This window comes from Sebastes umbrosus, chromosome 14 (assembly GCF_015220745.1).
Source record: "Sebastes umbrosus isolate fSebUmb1 chromosome 14, fSebUmb1.pri, whole genome shotgun sequence".
In the NCBI taxonomy this organism is placed as follows: domain Eukaryota; kingdom Metazoa; phylum Chordata; class Actinopteri; order Perciformes; family Sebastidae; genus Sebastes; species Sebastes umbrosus.
In genome coordinates this window covers 12,528,589-12,554,669 of record NC_051282.1, presented here as the reverse complement: position 1 = coordinate 12,554,669, position 26,081 = coordinate 12,528,589, and the positions used below count along the sequence as shown (strand labels likewise).

Below are 26,081 nucleotides of genomic sequence, written 5' to 3'. Positions count from 1 at the left end.
ATATTACTGGGTGCATTCCATATTTTAAACACAAATATTGACAATTTGTATAATTTTAATTATTAGTAGTAGTATTATACTACTACTAATAATAATAATAATAAAAATTATACAAATGATGAAATTACTTTAACATTACACAATAAATTGGTATTATTGTAACTGGAAAATAATGTGTTGACTCAACATGATTCTTTTAAACAGTCTAATGTGAATTAAACATTTGGTTTGACGAGCAATAATTGATTGAGAAAAAGAAGAAAATTAAGTCAGTTGGCCACATTCTGATCATGTGGGACCGATGTCCATATTAAAATCTAGTAAATTCAAAGAACTTTTTTTTTCAGTGTAGTAGTAGTAGTAATGTTTTTTAGCGCCCTCTATTGGCTGGGCAGCACTGTTAAAATGTGTACATAATGCATCTCCATGGGTTAAAAATAAAACACAATGATTTCCACATTTCACCTTTTTTTAATAAATAAAAAGAAATGAAGAAAAGAAAAAAAACACCTGAGCCAGAAGTTAATGGTGCACAGCTTTTTATGATGGTTCTTACAAAAATTACCAGAAATAAAAAGTTGGAGGCCATATCTGTAAATTGAACATCAGGAAGCATTTCAATACCAGCTGTGTGTGTGTGTGTTGCAGGACAGTTTGGGCGCATTACTCTGAAAATGTCTTCTCCATCACCAGTTTCTCCCCCTTGTTTGTCCCCTGGAATGACGCACATGTTGGATCCACTTAATAGCGCCATATATACCTTCAGCTTCTATAGTGATTTGCGCGCTCCTGCTCTCTCGCGCCTTATTGGAACCACACAACTTGCGCCCGGGCCTGTTTCCAATCTGAAGACATGCGTGATGAATTTGTGGAAATCATGTGCAGCTTTGCTTGGTACCGTGTAGCCCACCCAGTCCGGACCCAGTCCCAACTCTCTGCCCCGAGGTATCAATGCGATTAGAGGCAGGAAATGTGGGAATCCCCAACAAAGAGCTCCGTCATTAAACACAAACAACCAGAGGCCTCCCAACAATACCAAAAGCGCCCTCTTCTCTTTTATGTCTGAGCAAGTGAAAATCTATTACTTTCATCCCAATATGACCATTCCGCTTCCAGTCGCCCATTATTAAAGCAGATAATCTGACTAGGGTTATGGTGGACTTTGATAGGTTTCAAATGGAGAACAGAGAGTGTATAGAGTTTCTATAACCAGAAAATCTCAGGTTATGCACATCAAATATTATTTCTTCTCCATTTTCACACATATGGTGATGTTTATCAAAACGAAAGCCCCTAGTGCAACTTCTGTAAATTTTGAAAAAACAGAGTCACACAGTCCTCTTATCAAAGGTAACTGGAACTCTGGATCTGGAACACATCAGATGCACCAACCTGTCCACATTCAAATCACTAATCAAAACTCACCTTTTTATAACTGCTTTTAATGTGTAATTAATATTGTGTGATTTTTTTTTTAAATATTTTTATGATGTCCTTGTTTTATGATCATTTTATCTGTGTAAAGTGTCTTTGAGTATCCAGAAAAGCGCTATATAAATAAAATGTATTATTATTATTATTAAAGAAGTCACCAAATTCTTATTTTCGCAGCAGCAGACATTGCAGTTTTTATCCCTCTGCGTCTGGAAACATGTAATTGTGCGTCAAGTGTGTGCGTAAAGGGCGGCTGCAGCAGGAGGCTTCGTGGGGGATTAGGGTTTAAATCTCTGCCTCACGTAGAGAAGCGTTTGGGGATTTCCCCCCCATCACTCTTTAAATGCAGGATGGTGATCTGATGTCACTGAAGTGTTTATCATCTTATTTGGGAAGTTAAAACAGGCCTATTTACGGGTATTTATGCTCCTTAATTGTCATTTTCTGTCAGCGTTGCACGTTTAGATGACAGTTTATGTCTTCTGTCTTTGTTTTTGGGTCGATGTAAAATTAAAAAATTAAATTAAATAGCATTACCTGATATTGAATTCAATTTTTTTTTAAATACATAGAATACAAAGGTATTAGGAAAGGAATAATAAAAAGATATATATAAATGGAATATTTTTGGGGAAAATGCTAATAATAACTTACAGTTTAGAAGTTAAATAATATGTTTGACGGATAAAACAATACAAATAAATGGAATATTTTTTGGAAAATGCTAATAATAACTTATAGTTTAGAAGTTAAATGATATGTTTGACGGATTACTAAAAATCGCTCTTACTTTATTTTGTCGTCGTTTTATTTAAATATTTATTGTCACAACTTAACATGTTTGGGCCCACTCTGAAATCAACACCCTGAATGAAGAATGTGAACTCCTCTCTAAAAATAGTCTCCTTCTGATCTCCTGCTCATGAGGATGTTTTCACTATAATGGCTCTCTAATGTCCGCGTCGACTTGGCACTTGATGTGCTGGATGATGATGAGAGTGCTGCTGGTGGGAGGCTGGTAACAGGCCTCTTCTTCTTGGTACCCTTTGCATCTCTCTCATTGGTCAGGATGGTGCCTCGACGTGACATCACATCCAGCCGACCTACAGGAAAAGCAACACAGATTACAGATGATGCTGGACACCTCGGAGGAGGACGCGCACTGCACTTTTTACGCTTTTACGCACAACAATCACTCCATTGTTGCGCTTATAATATACGCACCGAAATAAAGGATACATGCGGTTTGGAGAAGAGTCTGCTTTGTTGAAAAGAAGTAGGAGGAGGATTGCGCTCGGATTTTCACTTTTTTTTTTTTTGTGAATGGAGACGAGGAGTCGTGCGTAAAAGTCTGTCCAAGAGTTCTAGAATTCAAGAGTTCTAGAGTTCTACAGTTCTAGAGCTGTCACTCTCCACACCTGTTGGCAGGTGGTGTTGAGCTTTTTACCCGCCGGACATCTACTATGACATTGGGTTTGGACATCATGGAGGATATTGTTATCGACGTAGTAGGGGAAGGACTTAAAGACAGCGGAGAGGAGCAGCTCTTACCTTTGGATGAGACGTCCAGCAGCCAGACTAAAGACTTGGACACCTACAGTCCAGATCATCCGGTGTCTCCTTCTCCTGCTAAAAACAAAGGTCCCGCATCGGTGAAGCCTCCATACTCCTACATCGCTCTTATCACCATGTCCATCCTGCAGAGTCCGAAGAAACGACTCACCCTCAGCGAGATCTGCGACTTCATCAGCCAGCGCTTCGTGTATTACCGGGAGAAATTCCCGGCGTGGCAGAACTCCATCAGACACAACCTGTCTCTCAATGACTGCTTCATAAAGATGCCCAGAGAGCCAGGAAACCCTGGGAAGGGCAACTACTGGACGCTGGATCCAAACTCCTCCGACATGTTCGAGAACGGGAGTTTCCTGCGGCGGAGGAAGCGCTTCAAGCGGCAGCACTTTCGCTTCGACCCGCTGATGAAGGAGCACCACCAGCAGCAGCAGCAGCACCTGATGGAGTCCAGCGGCGGACTGCACGGATTCCCCGGGTATGCGTTTGGTGCTGCGGCTCTGCAGCTGCCAAGTCTGGAGATTTACCCTTACCTCCATCACCATCACCACGGAGCCATCCCACCTGTCAGCAGCATCCTGCCGGCTCTCTCCAGCTTCTTCTCAGCCAAGGCGTTCCTTCAGCAGGCGCAGCCGGGCATCGACGCCTTCTCCCCGGCAACATGTACTTCTTACTCCGCTCCTCTGAGCTCCAGCTACGCGTCTCCTGCGCTCTTCCACCCGGCTGCGTCTCCACACTTCCTCAGTTTACACCAGGAGTATCAGAAACTACAGCGAGCAGGCACCATGGACCTCCTGGCCAAACACATCAACACTGCTACTACCAACGAATAATCACTACACACACAACCGGACTATGAACTTTTTCTCAGGTAACAAGAGACATTTTCAAGCAGAATTCCTCCAGAAGTTGGATGAGTCTGCTTTCAAAGAATGTTGTAGATATGTTAATTAAAAAAAACTCTCCCTACTCTTCACCTTTATGGCAAAAAAAATATTTTTAACAAACGCCTTTTTTTTTCTTTTTTTTTTTGTTTTGATCATGAATTATCTTCCTTTTGTTTAAAATATTTAAATGACGAGTTTCCTTTATTATTTTTTTTCTGGAAAGAAATAAAAGTGAATATTTAAAACCTTGCGTTATGTTGTATTTTGTGCAGATCCATCTGAAGTAATTTATTTATCTTATGGATGATCTATAGAAAAAAAAACACCAGACTTGTTTTATGTCATGTGTGTAAACTCGCTTTAAATTTCAGTTCCTGGGTTTTGATTATTTCTGCACTGATTTAATCATTAATTCGGCCCTAATTCGTAATAATGGCAGTTAAATGGGCTTCATTCAAGGCCTACAGCCATAGACATTGAATTAAAAACAACGGTGAAGAATAATATGACGACTAAAATAATCTGCGAGGCCTGATAGTGCCTCCACTAAGTGCTCCACTTCTGCATCAAATATTCGATCAAATAGAATAAAAACAAAGATTACACTCATGAAAAAAAATATTTCTTGTCGGTATTTTTAGTACAGACGATTATTCGCGTAATTATCTACAACTGAGATGCTCTGAGTTATTTAATATACTTGAAACAGCAAAAAACGTATACTATATTTCATGCGTAAAAAATGATGTTGGATACGTGCTCCTGTGTTAAGGTCAGAGTCTGTAACACTTATATTAATGGATGAAATTAGGATGAAAGTGTAAGAATAATAAGTCTTTCTGATCTAAAGCATCTGTGTGTAGCTGAAGTTTAAGGCGTGTGTGTGTGTGTGTGTGTGTGTGTGTGCGTGTGTTCATGTATATAAAGCTTAAAATATACATGCCTATAATTGCCTTATTTTGCAGGGCCACACACACTCTTGTCCGCCTGTCCTCGCGAGAAAATCTGTATAACACATTTTCAAATAAGATAACATCTGTTCGATCATAAAATCATAAAAAAAAACAAAAAACAAATGTTCCCACAAAGGAGCCTTTTTTAATCACATATTTTTTTTTAAGTAGAAAATATGTTGGTTTACTTTTGTTTTCAATTTTTGTTTTGTTTCTTATTATGGCTGTTTTAAAAAGTGCTATTTGAGTAATAAATTATGAATTTTAAAGAGGTAACTTCCTCATTTGAATAATGAATATAATACCTGTTATATTGTGAGCAGACGCAACAATTTCTTTTCAAGAAATTAATCCAACACTTCAGTTTATTAATGATACAAAAAGGTTTACATTTGTTGCTTAGAAATTGTCCCTACTCGCTGGAAGTAACACTGTACACATGAATCCAAACAGTCTGACTTATAACTGGTTATTTTTCCATGTATAGGCTGACGTATAAAGGTTCAGCTGTTTATAAAAGCATAAATCAAACCATAATCTATCATCTAAACCTAAAACAAATAAACTAATCTTTTTCCACCTGGAGACACACACAGGATAAATAAGTAGTTTACTAAATGTGTCCTAAAACTTTCCCCTCATTCCTCCATCATGCTACTAATTCAAATTATCTGATTTATTTTTCCCTTTCTTTTTCATTTAAGTCGACACGGTGCTGCTATACAGCGAGAATGACAGTAGTTAAATAATTCTAGGTTTCAGAGCATGGAAGTATTTATTTAATTCTATTCTGAGTCTGGTTTTAGATGGATTACCATGCTGAAGCTCTTGGACGGGGCTGATGGATCACACCGCACGCTTAGTCCTTTAGCAGACTTTGGCACCCAGTGAGGGGCTGAAACAAATAAAAAGATTGTTACCTGATGGCGAGCTGCTTTAAGCTGCCCACTCCTGAAAGAAGAACACACTTTCTCATTGATTCCTCTTGTCTTTGCTCCATTCTGAAGATTTTCTTGTTACAAATGCACCCATTTTTTGATCTAATTCAGTCTGTTTTGAGGTTTTCTTTCTTTTTTTTTGGTCATAACCAAATGTCTAATATTTGTACTGCTAATCTTAAACAGTGCGGCAAGAGCTGAGGTTAAACTGATCCTGCATAAGATTCATATCATACACCGCAGCACTTCTAGAACTTATCTGATTGGAAAACCAAACATACAGTTGAACATGTATTTTTTTTAGAGCTGTCAATCGATTCAAATATTTAATCTCGATTAATCGCACGATTGTCCATAGTAAATCGTGATTAATCACAAATTAATCACACATTTTCTATCTGTTCAAAATGTACCTTAAAGGGAGATTTGTCAAGTATTTATTACTCTTATCAACATGGGAGTGGGCAAATATGCTTGCTTTATACAAATGTATGTATATATTTATTATTGGAAATCAATTAACAACACAAAACAATGACAAATATTGTCCAGAAACCCTCACAGGTACTGCATTTAGCATAAAAAAAATGCTTAAATCATAACATGGCAAACTCAAGTCCAACAGGCAACAACAGCTGTCAGTGTGTCAGTGTGCTGACTTGACTATGACTTGCCCCAAACTGCATGTGATCATCATAAAGTGGACATGTCTGTAAAGAGGAGACTCATGGGTACCAATAGAACCCATTTTCATTTACATATCTTGAGGTCAGAGGTCAAGGGCCCCCTTTGAAAATGGCCATGCCAGTTTTCACTTGCCAAAATTTAGCCCAAGTTTCGAGCGTTATTTAACCTCCTTCTCGACAAGCTAGTATGACATGGTTGGTACCAACGGATTGGATGCCAGTATCTTCACTCTAGCTTTAAAACTGAGCCCGCTACAACCTAAAAATCGCAAGCTGTGTTTATGCGTTAAAGAAATCAATGCCATTAAAATGAATTTGTGTTAACGCGTTAACTTTGACAGCCCTGATTTTTTTTCATTCGGTTTCAGTGCTTTGCTTGTGTAGAATGTCACAACTAAATATAACGATGTAGTGTAGAGACGTAACAATGGAAAGTCTTGTATGTGATCCATATAGCATGCAATAAGTCATCATGTATAATCACATACATAAACAGGACCTGTCACTTTAGTGCAGTTTAATATGGTTGAACGCCGTGGTCAGGTTTGAGTAAGACATAGCAATGTTAATAGTCCTTAAAGGGCATCAGATGAAGGAATCTTTGTCATTATAATGAGCTTGTTCTGCTGGTGGGGAGCCAAGAGAAGAGAAACTGAAGCAGGCAAACACTGCGACTGATTTGCAGGCAGGGAGGGGAAGTCAGGGTTGTTTTTTTTTGAGGAGCCGGTGCACCTGATAAAATAAGCAAGTCAGACACCCCAGGCTTTTGTGTGTGTCGCTGCGACTGCACATCAGTTTTCCATCCTGAAGGAGGTAAAAGTTGCCAGTACACTGCTTAAAGTCTCTTTACTTTCCTTTTCCCTTTGTGCGTCATTGAGTGTGACATGCTTTATTAAATCCTCACTTCTATTACGAGTAAAAGCTTCTTTTTTTTAGCAAGATTTTCCTGTTTTCAGCCATGATTTTTCCAGTATGTCTTTTGTGAGGCATCTCCAAGTTTAATAAAAGTAATCTGCAAAGTCACTCAGAATTTCACACAAGGGGATCCTGTTTGTAATTGAATATGTCACCACAGAGCGCTGTACTCAGTGTCGTATTAAGGTGATTCATCACATAAGTGCACATGATGAATTGACATTTATGTGACGACCTGTCAGTGGTGCATGGCGTGTTATACACCGCTGCAGTGTTTCTGCTCAGTTCCGCGTGGATTATCAGTTCTGAGTTATCACAACTCCTAACTTCCCTCTGATGCTCGTTTCACTGGGAAAAGTGAGTCGATACAGCCAGAGAGCTCCATTCATGCCTAACGTTGACCGCCGTACCATGCTTTCATTCTCCACTCCCAAACGCCAAGCCAAATAGGCAAGATAAACTCATTCGTACGGAGCACCCCGCCTCGCTGCCTTCACTCCTTCTGCTTCCACAGCAAAGACTCAAGTGGGGAGAGCGGTGCATTCTGGGATAACCCCTGCAAGTTCAGTCAGGACAGGAAAAACAATGCGTCTGTGTTGTTCCACAGAGTTTCAAATGCTTAATTTGGATACATTCCCTTCAAATATTTTTCTTGTCTTACAGCCTGCTGTTTTTTATGTGAGTTTTTAGACTGTAGACACACTAAAAGTCTGCAACGCTGGGTTAAAGGTGCTATTGATAACATTCAGCCACTAGATGTCGCATTCTGCCTCCCCCGTTCCATTGCATTTACTTCACAACAAGTCGTTGCCAGACACTTACTGTCAATCTCAGCCATTTATCCTTTTTCCCACTAACTGATGACCCAGAAATACCACGTGATACCAACGTTATATTACTATTGATTCACAAGCCTTGATAGAAATGGGAAGCAAACGTCAGATATCTTCCACAAAGATAAACAAAACATTCATTGGGGACCCCGCCAACATTTTTTAAATGATTAATTCACAATCATAAGATTTTTTTTCAGGAAAAGACATACTTTTATTCAGCACCTTTCTAAAAGCTCTGTAGATGCATTCTTTTTTTTTTTTTAAATATTCATCTACATAAAATGTTAACAATAAGACCTTTAACTTTACCCGGTACACATTGGTAGATACTTATATACATATACTTATTATATACTATACATATTTGTATATGACTATTGTGTTGTTGAATCAAATAACCCCTTCTCCTGGATGGTTTTATAACCATGGATACTGAGTCAATTTTGACCTAGTGTTTTTTAATGTGTATATGTTTAATATCGATACACTTGAGTAGCGTGATATTATGTTTTGTGATACTGCATTGATTCTCAAATACACTGTATTGTTTTTTAATTAATAGTTTACATGCAAAGATTTGTGGCAGACAGTGGCTCAGATTGCACAAGTAATGTGATGTTACAGGGACTGGGATAAATTCAAATGCAGATCCTTCTGTTGTGATTGCATAAAAAAGTTGCTAAAACTCTGATTTTATGCATATGGCGGTGTGTTTTTTATACTATATACTATTTCCTAAAATTAGATATTAAAAAATCGCAATATATCGCAATTAGGGCTGTCAAAGTTAACGTGATAATAACCCTTTAACACAGATTAGTTTTAACGCCACTAATTTTTTTAAAACAGTTTTAAAGCTAGATTGAAGATACTGGCATCATATGAAACTAAAAAACCTAAGGAATCCATCGGTACCAACCTTGCCACTCTTACGCTCCAAACTTACACTAAATTTTGGTGAGGAAAAACTGGCATGGCCATTTTCAAAGGGATCCCTTGACCTCTGACCTCAAGATACGTGAATGAAAATGGGTTCTATGGGTACCCACGAGTCTCCCCTTTACAGACATGCCCTCTTTATGATAATCACATGCAGATTTGGGCAGGTCGTAGTCATTGTTTTGAGTTGTTAATTGATTTCCAATAATACATATATACATACATTTGCATAAAGCAAACATATTTGCCCACTCCCATGTTGATAAGAGTATTAAATACTTGACAAGTCTCCCTTTAAGGTACATTTCGAGTAGTTAAAAATTAATTAACGATTAATCATGGTTAACTATGGACAATCATGCGATTAATTGTGCTTAAATATTTTAATCGATTGACAGCCCTAATCGCAATATATTGAATCGTAATCCCTGTATCATGATACGTATCGTTTCGCCAGATTCTTGCCAATACACAACCCTAAATATGGTATGGTTACAAACTGTTGTAAACTTCTCTAGCTCTATATAAACTTATGTGTCACTATTTGTTACTGAATGTTAATAATATGTGTATCCTGTGCAGTTTTGAATGTCATGCACATCGTTTTTACAACTAACAATAAATGTGTGACAGCTTTAAGATAAATCGTGTTGTGTTTAACACCAGGTCAACTATAACCATTTGGGAAAATAACTCAAAAAGTAACACAACCCATTGGTGCTGGATAAAGTGAACCCTATATTGTGAGTTTTAGTGTGTAACTGAACACCTGATTGCCAGAGACTGATTTGTGTTTGCTTTCGTATTTCAAGAGGGTGATTTGTGCAGCTCTAGAATCAAGAGTTTGGTGAATATGAAGGCGTTGTGGTTTTTCAGTTATCATTAGTAAATCTCGCACCTTCCTGCCGAGGCACATCACAGCTGAGGTTTTCTCTCCTCTCACTTTAATGGCTGATTTCCACAGGCCTCACTCGCTCCTTCGCGTTTGCTTTTCCTGGCAGGGCCGATCCCCGCTGCCCTGCTTCGGGGAGTTATTCAATTATAAATCTTCCACCCTTCGTTTTTGCTGCACCCCCCACCACCACCACCTCTCTCACTGCTTTCCCTCTCTCACCGGCCTATGTGTTACCCTGCCAAGCCCAGTAAAACACGGTGCTCCGTTAGTGCACCCCTCTCCAGTCTCGTGCCCAAGAATTTATTATGCTCAGGGTGGCGAAGCGGAGTGCGGTGTGTTTTTGGAAAAGGGGACCCCCCCTCAAGCCTCAGTGCCAACAGATGACAGTGACATATAGCAGGAAAGCCACCCAGAAGGAGAATGATCTCACACCTCAGCCACGCGCTCAGAGGGAGTGGGAGAAAATAGAGCGAGAGAGGAGAGATCTGCAGCTGGGGGCAGAGGGGACAATAAAATCAAGATGAAAAGAGGATGGAGGAATGAAAAGGTAGAAAGGAAAAACAAACACCGGCAACTGAAAGCAAACAGTAAAAAGCAAGTGATGGAAGAGAAGTGAACCAAAAATGACTTCTTTAAATACTTTAGAGTAAGCTTGAACACTGTGTCTTAATAATTTCCAAATAAACCAAACTATGTTAAACCTCTTAGATATTCTATCCTTACCCTGAGACCGTGGCTTCTCTCTGACAGCCAAGTTCTGTAGGAAATGCACCGCTCCATTAGGCCTCTTCTGAAAATCCGCAGTTGCGTTCAAGATTTTATTGCAGATAGATCCTCCTCTTCATGACATCTGTTTTCTCAAAAAGCTTGTGAAGCAGCCAATCTGTTTTTCTCTGGGTGGCACTCTTGTTGCACTTTATTTTCAATCTTCAGGGTGCCCTACCGTTCCTCAGCTGGCGACCAGTAGGGCACCCTGAAAAAATTATGTGCATGGCATTCAAAACTGCACAGGATACGCATATTATTAACAACCAGTAACAAATAGTGACACATAAGTTTATAAAGAGCTAGAGGAGTTTACAACATTTTGTAACCATACCATATTTTGGTTTAGGTAAATAACCCAAAAGTGATATGAAAATAACACTGACTCTGGTGCTGTATTGACTAGGGCTGTGTATTGGCAAGAATCTGGTGAAACGATACGTATCATGATACAGGGATTACAATTCAATATATTGCGATTAGGGCTGTCAATCAATTAAAATATCCAATCGCGATTAATCGCATGATAGTCCATAGTTAATCGCAAATTAATCGCATATTTTTTATCTGTTCAAAATGTACCTTAAAGGGAGATTTGTCAAGTATTTAATATTCTTATCAACATGGGAGTGGACAAATATGCTGCTTTATGCAAATGTATGTATATATTTATGATTGGAAATCAATTAACAACACAAAACAATGACAAATATTGCACAGAAACCCTCACAGGTACTGCATTTAGCATAAGAAATATATTCAAATCATAACATGGCAAACTGTGTCAGTTTGCTGACTTGACTATGACTTGCCCCAAACTGCATGTGATTATCATAAAGTGGGCATGTCTGTAAAGGGGAGACTCGTGGGTACCCATAGAAATCATTTTCATTCACATATCTTGAGGTCAGAGGTCAAGGGACCCCTTTGAAAATGGCCATGACCGTTTTCCCTCGCCAAAATTCACAAAAAGCTAGTATGTCATGGTTGGTACCAATGGATTCCTTAGGTCGTGATTAATCGCAAATTAATCCTACATTTTTTATCTGTTCAAAATGTACCCTAAAGGGAGATTTATCAAGTATCTAAAACTCTTATCAACATGGGAGTGGGCAAATATGCTTGCTTTATGCAAATGTGTGTCTATATTTATTACTGGAAATCAATTAATGAAAATTAAATGCAACTGCTCCATTAGGCATCTTCAGAAAATCCGCAGTTGCATTCAAGTTTTTATTGCAGATAGATCCTCCTCTTCATAACATCTGTTTAAAAAAAAGCCTGTGAAACAGCCAATCTGTTTTTCTCTGGGTGGCACTCATGTTGCTCTTTATTTTCAATCTTCATGGTGCCCTACCGTTCCCCAGCTGGCGACCTCATGCCCTCATCCTGCCCATGGAGCTTGCCGTTACCACGACATCCCTTCTCTGGGTTTTTGTGCACCACCGCGTCCCGGCATGCATGGGCGTCGGCGTGTGAGGTATCCGCTGCAGGTACAAGGCCCTCCAACCGCCAGCTCGCCCTTTACAGGCCCGTGATCAAAGCTAGCGGGAGTGTGATGTCACCCACGGCAGCCCTGAAACCACTTATTGCACTAAATGAGAGCCATTAACCATGCAAACAAAGATTTAAAACTCCCTGTTAATCAAAAGGGGAGCAGGAAGCACAATTAACATGTGGGCCAAGATGTGTCAGAGAGGGGTCAGGCTATAACGTGCCGGCTCTCATTACAGTCGTACAGTCTAAGTCTTGGCGGTCGGTGTGCAGGCCTAATGAGAGTCAGTAACCCCAACCTGGTTCTGACTGATCTCTGAGGAAGACAAAGTGGTCTGCCTTCCACACCAGGCATCGCCATGAAGCGCAGGGGACGCAGCCAGTTAAGAGCTGGAAACTCTCTCTCCATTCAGTCTCTACCTCTCTCTCTCTCTGTCTGCACTTTCTCTCTCCACCTCTCTTCCCCATTACATTTGGTTTTCTCCCCTCAATAACGTCTGCAGTGGCATATTACAACTTGGAAATGGATTTTAAAAGGGAGAAGAGGAGGGTGCCAGAATGGGAAAAACATGGATTGGCTCAATAGAGGCAGATTAAGTGGGCATGCCAAACCTCACGCTTTGTAAGAAACAAGAAAAAGACCCTTTTTACATTAATGCTCCGAGTTAAGGACCAACCGCACAGCGGGGGGAAATCAAAAATCCCACCCTCTTCGAAAGAGAATGAAAATTCCAGGCGGCGGATTGTCACCTCATACGAATCCTTTCCCCTTCGGTGTCACCGGAGTGAATAACGCTGGGTGCACAGAGGACAGGCCTGCTTTTTTATCATTGCTGCAGGTCTCTGTGTGCTCAGGGAACTGTAAAGCCAATTCATAGGCCTGCAAACATCCTGTAACAGCAACATAAATCCACTAATTCAGGCCTTTGTGTTTGGTAATGGATGTTGTGCCATACTGTGTAGATGTGATATGATAGGATTGATTGCTCTGAAGATCACTGAGGCTGCTTTCTAGCACCGCCCTGCCACCCAAACTGTCGGCCAACGAGCCGTTCATCCCATGTTGCCTCTGTTGGTGGTCCCTGGTGTAAGCTATATTTTCCCCTCACTTCTCTCTCTCTCCCTCTCTTTTTTATAGCTAACACAAAATTGTTCCTAATTCGCTGCTGCTAGAGGGGGGTAATTTGCGGCTTTTGGCTGAGTGTCGCAAGCCCCAAATTTGAAAAAGCTGCTGAGTTGAAGGCGTTCTGTGAAATGCTGTAGGAGCAACAGAGTGGAGGAGAGAGAGAGAGAGAGAGAGAGAGAGACTAAATTCAATCGGTTGAAAAGGAAAAACAGGAAAAACATGATAAGCCTCAAAAGGCATAAGACAGCAATGCAATAATAACTTTTGGGTTATGTAAGCCATAGCCACCAATATTTATGGCTCTTTTAATGAAATGATTGCGATAATGTCTCCTCTTCTATTCCAATTTAGCACGATTTCTGTTTAGCTTATGACAACACTTATCAGACTATCTTGGCCAAAATAGCTCATATTTCTTGTGTTTTAGGAGAGATAAAAACTCTCTCCAGCTGACTGTCCAGCCCGGTCGCACGCAAAGGCGTATGAATGACACGTAATGCGCAAGGCATTTAGCGGGCAATGAGAACGCCATTCTTGCTTTTGGCGTGTCATTTGTACGCCATGTAGTCTGTAATGAGTCCAATGTAAACGCATCCGTGTAAATTTGCTATGCTCAGAGCTACGTAATGGTGTAGAATAAAAAATGAGAAAGACAGCTTATAACGTGCAGGACGGGAGGTAGATGGGTACAACAAACACAAGGTTTTCAACCAGGAGACCGGTGTTGGAGACCGCTGTTTTGATTTGCAAGTTACGTTAGTGACGTTTATCATCTGTTTTGTAGTAATGTTTGTCATATCTTTTCCGTATTTTATGTTACACTGTTTCTGTACATATTTTACTTAGTTTACGTACTTATTTTTCCTAAACCTAAGTGGTTTTGTTGCCTAAACCAAAGTGAGTGGTTTTGTTGGCTAAACCTAGCTGCGGACGTTTCTGTAGTTTTGTTGCGTGACGTATGATGACACAGGAGAAGCCTAAAATGCGTCCTCATGACATGCGGAACAACCTTGTAATGTTGCGTCATTCATACGCCTTCCTGTGAGATCGGGTTTGACTGTCAGTTGCAGAAATAGGAAATCTATAAAAGAAAAAACAGCTGCATAGTCCTAAAGTCCATTTAATGACAAGCAGTTGGGTAGTTTAGTAATTATTTCTCAGGTAGGACTCAAGTCAGTAGAAGTCAAGGACAGTCAAAGGCCACAGTTCAAACTAGCTTACTAAAGGAGTACCTCAAAGTTTTGTTCTTGGCCCACTTTTGTTGTCTCTTTACATAAATAATTTAGGAACTTAAACTCACTGTTATGCAAAGTATACAGTTTTAGACATAGTTATAGCTGTGGATCTCCTCTCCAAGGTGCACTTCATAAACTACAATCCGCCTTTAATATTTGGCAGTGTCAGCTCATTCAAGTCAAATTTGCACTGAAGGCAGATAAAACTAAGTTGATGTTGTTTTCTAAAGCTAGGAAGAAGCGTGATCATTGTGGACATTGTTCGAGCTCAGGGTAAGATGGAGGACAGAAGTTACAAATACCTGTTAAAAATGTTGAAGTATTTGGCTTAATGAATGTCTTTCTTTTGAAGTTACAGTGTGTAAGATCTGGCGGCATTTAGTGGTGAGGTTGCAACCAACATGGCGACCGGCTCCGAGAAGAGCACCCGCTCCATTTGTAGATATAAACGGCTCATTCTAAGGTAACGAAAACAAAACAATTCTTATTTTCAGGTGATTATACACTAAAGAAAACATATTTATTAACATTATATTCCATATCTGCCAATAGATCCCCTTGAATGTTACACGCTGTTCCTTTAAAGGAAAAGTTTGACACTTTGGGAAATAAGCTTATTCACTTACTTATTGAGAGTAAAGGCTTTTACACATCGGGGCCATGACGTATAAATGACAAGAAAATGCAAAATACTTCCTAGCGAATATTATATGTTTAAGGCTTTTATTGTGAAAGGTAAGAACGGAAGGAATTGATCTAGTCTGCGCTGCCGTCGTCAAGGTTGAAAGAAGTAATAAAGTTTGCCGTCTTGGTTCGGGCTACGGAGCCTCCGTGTTGTTGTTTCATAAATATAGGTGCAAATTAATAGCACAAAAAAGCCCTTTCCCCTTGTTTCTATTCTTCATGCTAAGCTAAGTTAGCTGGCTACTAGTAGTAGCTTCAAATTTACCACACGAGTGGTATCAATCTTCTCATCTAACTTTTGTCAAGAAACAGAATTAAAGGATTGAACTATTCCTTTGTTGAAAACCATCTGAGAAACTGTGGTTCCGTTATTGTTCTGAAACTATGAGAAGGCTTGTTGTGGTGATTTGTTGTATATGAATGCATCAGCACAGTGTCACCACCTGTCCGACTGTGTTTGTCGTACGGGGCTGAGATTTGTAAGCAAATTTAAACCACTCACACATCATTGTTCTTTATTCCAGAGCTGGGTTGCCAAGTCGTTGGTATATTTTTATTTATAAAGACATTCTGGGCAAATTACTGTCATATGTCTGCAAACGGGAAACAATTGTTGAAATACTCGATTAATTTGAAAAAAAAAAAAATTATCATAAAAAAAAAAAAAAATCCACAAATTGAGTCAGCTCTAACACCTGAAGTGTGTGCAAGCTAGTAGGGAAAAACAGTTAGCTAAAATGAATGGATTAGTTAAAATAGCTTAAAGTAATGTGATGGAAATATTCAAAAAGGTCAAAGTAGGTCTAATGAATAACTGGTCGAAATGTCTAGCTTTCAATTGAAATTCCCGTTGAGGGTTTAAGAAAATGCCTTTTTCTTTTTCTTCTTTTTCTTCTTGGAAGTGTCTAGAAGGGAACCACCAAACTGGGGAAACTCTCGCAACATCATTGAGGTTAGGCATTGACCTTGAATAGTTAAGGTTAGGCATTGATTTCGAATAGTTATGGTTAGGCATTGATCTCGAATGGTTAAGGTTAGGCATTGATCTCGAATAGTTAAGGTTAGGCATTGATCTTGAATAGATATGGTTAGGCATTGATCTCGAATGATTAAGGTTAGGCATTGACCTTGAATAGTTAAGGGAAGGATATGTCGTCGGGCAGCGAGTCTCACAAGAGTTTTGTAAGTTTTTGCAGATCTCAAATCTTCTTCTTCTTCTTCTTCTTCTTCTTCTTTTTCTTGTACTTATTCTTCTTCTTCTTCTTCTTCTTCTTCTTCTTCTTTTTCTTGTACTTCTTCTTCTTCTTCTTCTTCTTCTTCTTCTTCTTCTTCTTCTTCTTCTTTTTCTTGTACTTATTCTTCTTCTTCTTCTTCTTCTTCTTCTTCTTCTTCTTCTTGTTCTTCTTCTTCTTCTTCTTCTACTGCTCCACAGGGTAAAAAATACAGATGCAAACTTGACCAAACCGAGCTAAACACTCACAGTTCAAATGTATGAAAAAAAACATTTCAAATGAATATATTTGGAACATGACTGGTGTTGATGAAGGGGTATCTGAGTTCATATTGGACAGGACTGTGAGGGTACGTCTGAATCAAAGGGAACTGACATTAAGTTTACATGAAATTCAATAATGGTTCCAGTTATTCTGACCTGCTGTCAACATGATGCCGGGGAAAAAATGAGCAAACAGGAGGTAATGTGATGGAATATCTACAGCGAGGCAGATGGGTTTGCTGATAGCTTTGTGCAGGAGAGCGTCTGGATCTCTCTTTACACCCAGAGCTTCATGTTTCCGAAGAGAAGGGGGAGCTGAGAGGTCCTCGTGGCCTCGTCGACACGAGGGCTTTGAGAGGTGCTCATTCATTTTGATTAACAGGGCCTTCCTCACTCTCATCCCATCCTTGGTGGTTCACTCTCTCCTCGGGGGGAAAAGCCCACATGGATGTTTTTTTTTTTTTCATCCCACATGGTTTTTCACTTCCACAACAGCACGTCATTACCCGAGTGTTTAAACACTTAAGAACAGTTTAAAAGGAGGGAGAGGAGGTGGTGGTAGAGGAGGAGGAGGAGGAGTGAAAAAACACTCGCGAGCAATGAACAGTTCTACATTAACTCTGCATCACTCATGGGAGCTGTAAAGGCTGCCCCGTAAGCGAAATGAAGTCAATAAATAAATGTGGCTGTTGTCAGATGTCTGGAACAGCTTGAGAGGGTTTCAGCGACGGGGCAGCCCACCATGTTGAAATGAAGGGTGATAAGTTTGGGCGGCCCCGCAGAATTAGACGCTACAACTTGCTGAGTGCCATTGACTAATGAGGGCGGGTTTAGTGCGTGATGAATTCAAAAATGAGAGGAACGTTTGATCTGCACCAAACCACAGATTGTTGAGAGTCACAATGCCTTGCTCAGCTCCATGTGGAGAGAACACCATCATCATAACACAGAGGAGGTTTATTATTTTATGCAGATCCCACATGATCTGCCTCTGATAACGACGCTACTCCCCCAGAGGCCTGCTTTCGCAGCAGTCAATCAAAGCAGAAGTGACAACAAACAGCAGAAAGAGACAGGAGCTGTCAATGGACTGAGCGCGCCTGCTTTGTTTCATGACTTCATTGGATTAAAATACTTCCCCAAACTCTGCTTGCCGAGAGATGCGGCGCTTCCTCTGCAGGTCGGCCCCCGAAGGAAACGCCAGGAGAAAATATAACACATGAGGAAAAGCAGTAGCAGCTGGATGAGTGTTTTTCCAAGTTAAAGCAATTGATCAGTGAGAGTCCGGAGAGTCCAGAGGAGGAGGGGTGCGGTGGGGGAACATGGTTCAGAGGAAGCTGCAGGTGTGGGGAAGAGAAAACACAATCACATCTCAAGTCAAACAAATGTGTCCCCGCTGATGGAGATGGATAGAAGGTCAGCATTCCAGTCCACGCTGGAGATCTCCACCACTTAGCCGCAGGTCCTCTCTCTCTCTCTCTCACTGCGTCTGCTGCTGCTGCTGCTGCTGGGCCAAACATCTGGACAGAGAAGGGAAGTAACAAAGAGGAGAGAAAGTTTTCAAGAGAGAGAGAGAGAGAGAGAGAGAAGGATGGACATGGAGGGTGAAAAAGGAGGGATGAAATGAGGTCAGGAGAAGAGGTGAAAGATGTTAAACGAACAGCCATGTTTATCTTCGGGACTCCCGTGGAGGAGGGAGTCCACATAAGTGAGCTTGTGTCGGTGGGGGAAAGTTCACACCCTCCTCGAGCCTGCTCTCCATTTCTCTTCATCTTCATCTGCTTCACCTCGTTTCTGACATTTCTTCTGCCCGGCAGCAGAAGGTGAGGCTGCAGTAAATGGGGCCACATTCTGTCGAACACTTTAACCTCCTCTCTCCCTGCCATCCTTCAGACAGCAGAAGCCTCAAACTAACTTTCGCTCTTATTTTTATTTCTGCCTCCTTCTTTGTGTTTTCCCCAGGAGTCCTATAAAAGCCTGCTCTGCTCTTGTTTTCTCTACAAGTCAAGGGATGAGCTAGAGCTCATAAAGAGAAAACTCAGAGGGCACTCTGAGGTCCCGGGCTCTGTAAAAGGCTGTGGCAGCAGCTCCGGTGGTGGTAGCGGCGGTGGAGAGGAATATAGAGTTATATACACACACACACACACACACACACACGCTGCACCTTGGGAGTATTTGATCCCTGTGAACACTGCACGGCCTGGGGAGGACACGCTCTGTAAATTTCCCTCCTGTGCGCTGTGTTCTCTGTAACAGCAGCCTGAGCTTGTAAAAAGAAAAAAAGTAAAACCACACACATGACAGGTGCCAAAGTCAGGAATGTGAAAAAACTGAATGATAAAATATTGTTATGGAGGTTGTTACAAGTTTGAGTGTGTTTATGGGCATTTCTACAGTGTTGGAGGGATTATTCAGACCCCAATGAGAATGATTTTCCTAAAAAAAAAAACAATGCAAATCCTCATACAAAAAATTAATCCATCTCAATCATCATGTATGACCCACTAGAAGTGTATCTTCAGAGACCCTGCCCTCTGCAATTGAGATAATATACTCATGTTTACAATGTTTACTGAAGTAGGATCATTTTCTCATAGACTTCTATACAATCGGACTTATTTTTTTAACCAGAGGAGTCGCCTCCTGCTGGCTATTAGAAAGAATGCAAGTTTAAGGCACTCCCGCATTGGCTTCACCTTTCAGATCCCGGAGTTGCCCACTGATATTTTCTTATTTTGCTATGTTCAGGACATTTCTGGGTATCAACCACTATAAAAACGTACCTAACAGATGCCAGATCGCAAGCAAGAGGAATGCCAAACAGCCAAAGCTTGTTCCAAAACTAGAGTAAATCTGGGGTTTGCTTTCACCCGCTGGCGAGCACCCTAACCACGGTCAGGGGGGCTGTGCTTCTGGTGTCGTTGAGCCGCAGAGGAGGGGCCAACTTTGAATGTTGTGTTTGCAAATCGCAACCGACAAATCCTACTCATTGTGCCTTTAAGTATAATTAGCAATACTTCAATCTGATAATAATCCATTACATCCATTAAGTAAAAGTCCTGCATTAAAAATGCCAATTAAGTAAATATACAGTAGCATACATAAGTTATATACATAAGTAAAACTAATTAATAATTCAAAAGTATAATAGAATGCATTAAAATTACCCCTCTGAGTGTTATACTATAATATATTGTTGCCCGATTTGCTGTTGTAGTTGGTCAAGGTGAAGCTCATTTTAACTATTACGTTATATACTGTTGGGTCATTTAATTCATCATCAACACCACCAATCATGTTCCTAATGCATTTATTTGAATTGATTTTAAACTGGATGTTATTTAACACTATTAACTATATAAAAGTGGATATTGTTCTATTTAGTTTTATAAGCTAAAATTTAACTGTCAGTGTTTGGTTGGTTTGGTAAGTTTCATTTTCATTTTCATTCATTTTTCATGTCAAGGACCCCTAAACTCACACAAATTAGACCACGAGGGTCCATTAAGATCTGATAGGATTTTTGCTCTTAGATGTTTTATTACAGAAAGTATATGAAACCCACGACCAAAATAGTCATACATTCTGTCATTGTGTTACTTATAGATGGAATTACAGTGAAAATAAATTATTCCTTTTTTACTGGAGACCCCCTGGGACCCCCTCAAGGACCCCTAGGGGTCCCCGAACCCCATTTTGAAAACCACTGACCTAGCTGACTATTTCAACCATTTATCCATTATTTTTATCTTTTTATTCAATTATTTATCCATTACTTAATATTAGCTAACTACTTTCAAGTTAAGTTGCTAAGTATTGTAGCCATTTCTCTATTACCTTTAGATGAGCTATTGCAACCATTTATCCATTGGCCTACTTTTAGTTAACCGTTTCAACTTTCTGCTACCTTGCTAATTGCTTTCAGGCACACAAGTGTAACATGTAGCATCGTATTCAGGTGTTACAGCTGACTCAATTTGAGAATTTCTTTTTTTATTGTAATTTATATTTTTTATTAGTTGAGCTAGCCTATACTCCATAATCTTTCCTCATACCCCCTGTCAACTGCAGAAGTACCCCCTGGGGCACAGGTAACCCTGATTGGGAATTACTGGTTTAATAACAGTGCATCATATTTTATAATGTCGTCACAGCATATGCTCTTTGCAATTTTAATCTGAAAAGTAAATAGTAATTAAATCTGTCAAAAAAAAATGCTGGAGAGTAAAAATAACTTTTTTCGGAGTAGTAGTATAAAGTAGCATGAAATGGAAATGCTCAAGTAAAGTACAACTGCAAGTACAAATTTGTCTTCTAGTGCAATATTTGAGTAAATATACTTAGTTACATTCCACCACTGCATGCATGCGTCTGTGTGTGTGTGTGTGTGTGTGTGTGTGTGTGTGTGTGTGTTTTTACTGCTGATGGCACAGCGGAGGATTTATTTGAACAGATGTGAACTCTCAGTACCAGGGTGACCTCAGGTCCTACTTGGCTACACTGCAGCTGATCTCTCCGCCCTGGAAAAATAACACTCCGTTTAACAGACTGACCTGTGGAAGAGAAAGCTTGCAAACACACCGTGTAATAAGTCCCGGAATAAAGCTACATTTCCTCTCAGAGAGTAATAGAGTCTCAGTGTAACCTTATCAGCGCATGCCTTGCTGCAATGCGGAGCGCATGTGTCAGGTTACGTCCTTGTGAAATATCTCAGTTACAGTAACCAGACAATACAGTAAAACCAAAAGTTATATTCCTTTCAAAGTCAGATATACGGCAACGGATTTATACTCTCATTGACTGGAAATGGCTTGGAAAATGGAGGGTTTTATACCAAATGCACTGCACATTAACAGCACCGAGCATGAGTTAGGGGGAGTGCAGAGGTTGCCGACAAGAGCCATAAAGGAGGTGAATTTATGTGTCGGAGCGATACAGGCGGGAGGTCAGAGGCAGAGTGAAGTGTGGAGGGTCGACAAGGATGAAGAGACAGCAATGTTTGGAGAGAGGAGAGGAGAGAGTGATGCTAATTTATACCCCGCTAATTGGAAACAGCAGAGTCCTGCACCTGAACCGCATTCTCGGCCCCGTGGCCAGCTCCGGGCCCGGGCAACGTGGGAGGGTGATGAGGGCCGGGGGATGGAGAGATGGGATGGAAGTTATAGGGTCAGTGTCAATGGCAGCATTGTTGTTTCTGTCCCTGCAGACGGGACAGAGTTCGGCGTGTGTGCATGTATGAATGCAAAGGCCTAGATGTGCGTGTCTGAGCAGAATTAGTGTGTATGTTAGGGATTTTCTGGGGGTCATGTTGTTGTGACAGTCTCACACACACACACACACACCAAAGGGAGGACCACCCTGCCTCAACAGAGAGAGAGGAAGGAGGGAGGGGATCAGCTTAATGTGGCATGGTTTCAATCTGACACGATCTAACATACGACATGGCTGGACTTCAGCAGTCTTAGCTTCCTAGTTAAATAAATATGACAGCCTCCTCAGATAATTACCATGCTGTGACCATGTTGAGTCATAGCATCCGTTAATTATTAGACGGGCCGCGTGAATACGTGGATTCATTTTTCAAATCCCGGCTGCTTGTGAGTTTTGTGATGTCTGTAATGTTTCAGTGAGTGATGGTGTATTCAGATGTTGGCTGTGACTGGGGTCTGGCTTTGTGCTAAAAAATGAAGTAATCTCAGAATTTAGATTGAAAAAACATTGATGTTGCTTGACGTGCTTCATATCTGCAGGGTCTGTTTGCTCTGCTAAGCCGTAGTGTTTGGGCAATTCAACATTACCAGGGAGTGCGTGAAAAGATTGTAGAGTCGCTCAACTAATCCGAACAAAATTTAAATTGTGATTTAATTGAAATATATATGTATATATGTGTATATGTATATGTTTATATATGTATATACTGTATTTGTGTATGTGTATATACAGTATATGTGTATATATGTATATACTGTATGTGTATATATATATATATATATATTCTTTTTACAATTAACACTTGAAACAATGAAGGCACTTGCGAATGACAAGGTAGTACAAAATGTTAACCATACTTTGGTGTTTAATTTTTACTTCTATACTTAAGAATTCATTAAATTTATTTTTACAAAATGAACCAAAACACTGACAACAAGGAAGATCTTGGTAGATAATAATGAGAAAAATAGGAATATATATATATATATATCTTTCTGATTACGTACTTTCACAGTCCGATACTTCAACAGTTTTACAAAAAACTGCGACTTTCATGAAATGATCTTTTAAATTGACAAACATCATATGTGTGATTCATGGCGCAATTCAAACAGGATCAAAAAATATTTCTCTCTCATCATTGACTACCATTCATAATTTTTCCCAAAAAAAGGTTGCATGGTGGTCCACTTAAAGGGGCGGGACTTTGCCTCTCTATAGTGGAGAAAAAGATAAAAGGAGGCAAAAAATGGGTAACAACTAAAAGTAAAGGATAAACAGTTGAATTAGTTAAAGCCAACAATAATGGATAAATGGTGACAAAGCTAAAAGTAGTAGATAAATGATTGAAACAATTAAAAACAATGGATTAAATAGCTAGGAGTCGGCCCAATACATATACAGGATATACATATATAGCCTGAGATAAAAGGGAATCAGTAAATGGTTGTAACGGTTGTAAAGTATTAGATACATGATGACAAAGCCAAGAGTAGCTTAGTGGAGAAATGGTTGATATAATATTGCTTAAAGTAATGAATAAATAGAAAACAAAGTTAGCCAAAAGTATTGGATAAATGGTGAAAAGCTAAAAGTATTGAATAAACAGCTGAATTAGTTAGCGTAGCCTAAATGGTAGAAACATCCAGTTTTTGCCACTCCCAAGTTGTAGCATGGAAACATTGACAATTGAATTTTATGAAGAAATAAAATGGTAACCAAAACCATTTTATATGCTAATAGTGTTAAATAACATCTATATTTAGAACATGACTGGTGGTGTTGATGAAGAAGAGGTACTTGAGTTCGTCTGATGGGGCTGTGGGGCTACATCCGATTGAAAAAAAGTTGGGAACCACTGATTTAGACTCTATTTTTCTAATACTGCTGTGTGTGCTATTGATAAAGAAAGCCATCAAGTCCGTGCTAAGTGACGAGCTGTCAGCATTCACTCAAAGACAGCCTCCCCTTAATATTCAGTATAGAGCACACATAGATATGTGCCCAAAAGCTAAATTCCTCAAAAAAACAGAAGTGTGGCCATATGGGGAGCACATTGGTGGCAGAGTTGTGATCACACAAGTTTCCTCTGAGGAGCAGAGAATACAACAAGATTTAGATGTGGTGGGGGGGGGCTGTTTTGTTTCCCTTTAAAGGCGTGTCAGTTGTCCGCCCTGCTTGAGCATAGTGGAGAGAAAAAAATTCTCTCTACTTCATCACTCCCAGTGATTGACATCTCTAGTCCGCACACATGAACGAGTGTGTGTGCAAGCCATTTGCAAATTATAGCACCAAACACGCACACAAAGTCCCACACACGCTTCCACTGTAGTGGTTTTGCAGCGAGACATTTGTCCTATGATATTGCTTTTTTTCCCACCTATCTATTCTGAGGAGCGAGCTCCGAGCGCACATCAAAGCCACCACAATCTGTCTGTTTCTCTCACGATTTGTCTCTCACACACTCCCGGCTCTCTCTCTCTCTCTCTCTGGCCCACGCCTGTGCACAAACCATGCACAAACTAAAACACATTTGTGTAAGAGTTGTGTTATGGGAGGGATTCAACGTATTCTTTTATCGCTGTCCATCTGACAGCGAATCGGCTCCAACACAGTGTTCAGAAACACTTGTGATTTATTTTTTGACATTGAAGTCCTGAGTTTTAACATACTTATCATAAAGATTTTTCTCTGACAGAAAATATTACTTGAGCTTTAGAAAATGATGATATAGCACCAGAGTCATTGCATGTAAAAATCCCCCGTTTTTGACACCCCCTTATCATTTCCACATTGATTCCACTGCCCTCTCTGGGGCAAAGTAAAGCCACTGCAGCTGCACATCTTAATCTTATTTCTCCTCCATCCTGCCTGTCATGTTTACTTGATGTTTCCCTCTCTCCTCTCGTCTGCAGGATGCATGGTTTCAAAGGGACCACAGAACAAATCAGAGGCCCATCCCTACGCACCAATGGCCTGTCTCTCATTTCAGATGGAGATTGAAGGACAAGTCTACCCCTGGCGCGTCAGTGGAGGATCAGGGGGCCTCAGTAGCACCCGCCGCCCCGGGGCCTCCGTGTTTCCACTGCGTGGGAGCTGGACCGTGACACACACCAAACATCCAGCCCACCGCAAGTGCCTATGCCCCGCGATCCGCCGTCTGGTGCATGCAGTCGTCGGAAAAGCCCTGCAAGCTTCGCCTGCATCCCTTGTTAGCTCAAGGTTGTGTGTGAGTGGAAGTGTGTGTTTTGGGTTTGGCAACCTTTGAAAAGATATGACAATAACGGGCCCTTGAGTAAGAGTTATTATGTGTTTGGCTGGGAGCGCGAGCTCGTGTGGCCGTGATGGAAGTTGGACGCTTCCCAGTGTTGTTTTGAGGTGCTTTGGGTTTGTTAGTCATAGCTTACTGTAAAGTGTCTCCCGAGACGCTCCTATTTAGAGATTGTTTTGTGCGCAGCGACTCTGAAGTGGTGTCACGGGTCAGATCCTCTGGCTTTCCCCGGCAGAGGATGTGTGGGGGCTTGTGGATCTGTGAAAACAACAGGGCAACAGAAGATCAATTCCAGGTTGATGGCGCGTACTGTATCCACGAGACGTGGCTCCAATCTTCCCGCTCGTCTGTCTCCAGCTCTGGTCTTCCAGGGCCTCCATTAAGCTCCCTCAGCTTTCACATGACACGCCGATACCCATCAGAAGCTGCATGACAGCATATGGACCTGAGTGACATTTGATGTCTGTGGCAGGAGTGAGTGCAGCTCCTCTTTGTGTCTCCCATTCATGTGGTGAGGGCAGGATTAAGACTTGATCCAATAGAGCAGAAGTGGAGAGGAACGAGCTTGGGTCAGATCTGCCTTGAATTAAGTCAGTGTTGCAGCAGGAATAATACAGCCACCTCCCCCAAAACCCTATAATACTACTGAAGGGTATGTGTGCATATTTGTTTGTGTGTGTGTGTGCTGTGCTCGGGCCTGTGCGACCAAACCGCAGGCTGGTGTCCTTTACAGAGAAGAGGGGTCTCT

At 40.6% G+C, this 26,081-nt stretch overlaps 1 protein-coding gene across 1 annotated transcript; it reads left to right on the top strand.

Moving 5' to 3' along the window:
• Positions 1–975: 975 nt before the first annotated feature.
• On the top strand, positions 976–4,088 carry zgc:162612 (forkhead box transcription factor). The gene has a single exon (XM_037791189.1). It carries the CDS (start codon positions 2,898–2,900, stop codon positions 3,834–3,836), a length of 939 nt encoding a protein of 312 aa, XP_037647117.1. The 5' UTR covers positions 976–2,897; the 3' UTR covers positions 3,837–4,088.
• Positions 4,089–26,081: the final 21,993 nt, after the last annotated feature.

Coding starts and splice junctions, on each gene's coding strand:
- zgc:162612 (XM_037791189.1), top strand. CDS start 2,898: ATGACATTGGGTTTGGACATCATGGAGGATATTGTTATCGACGTAGTA.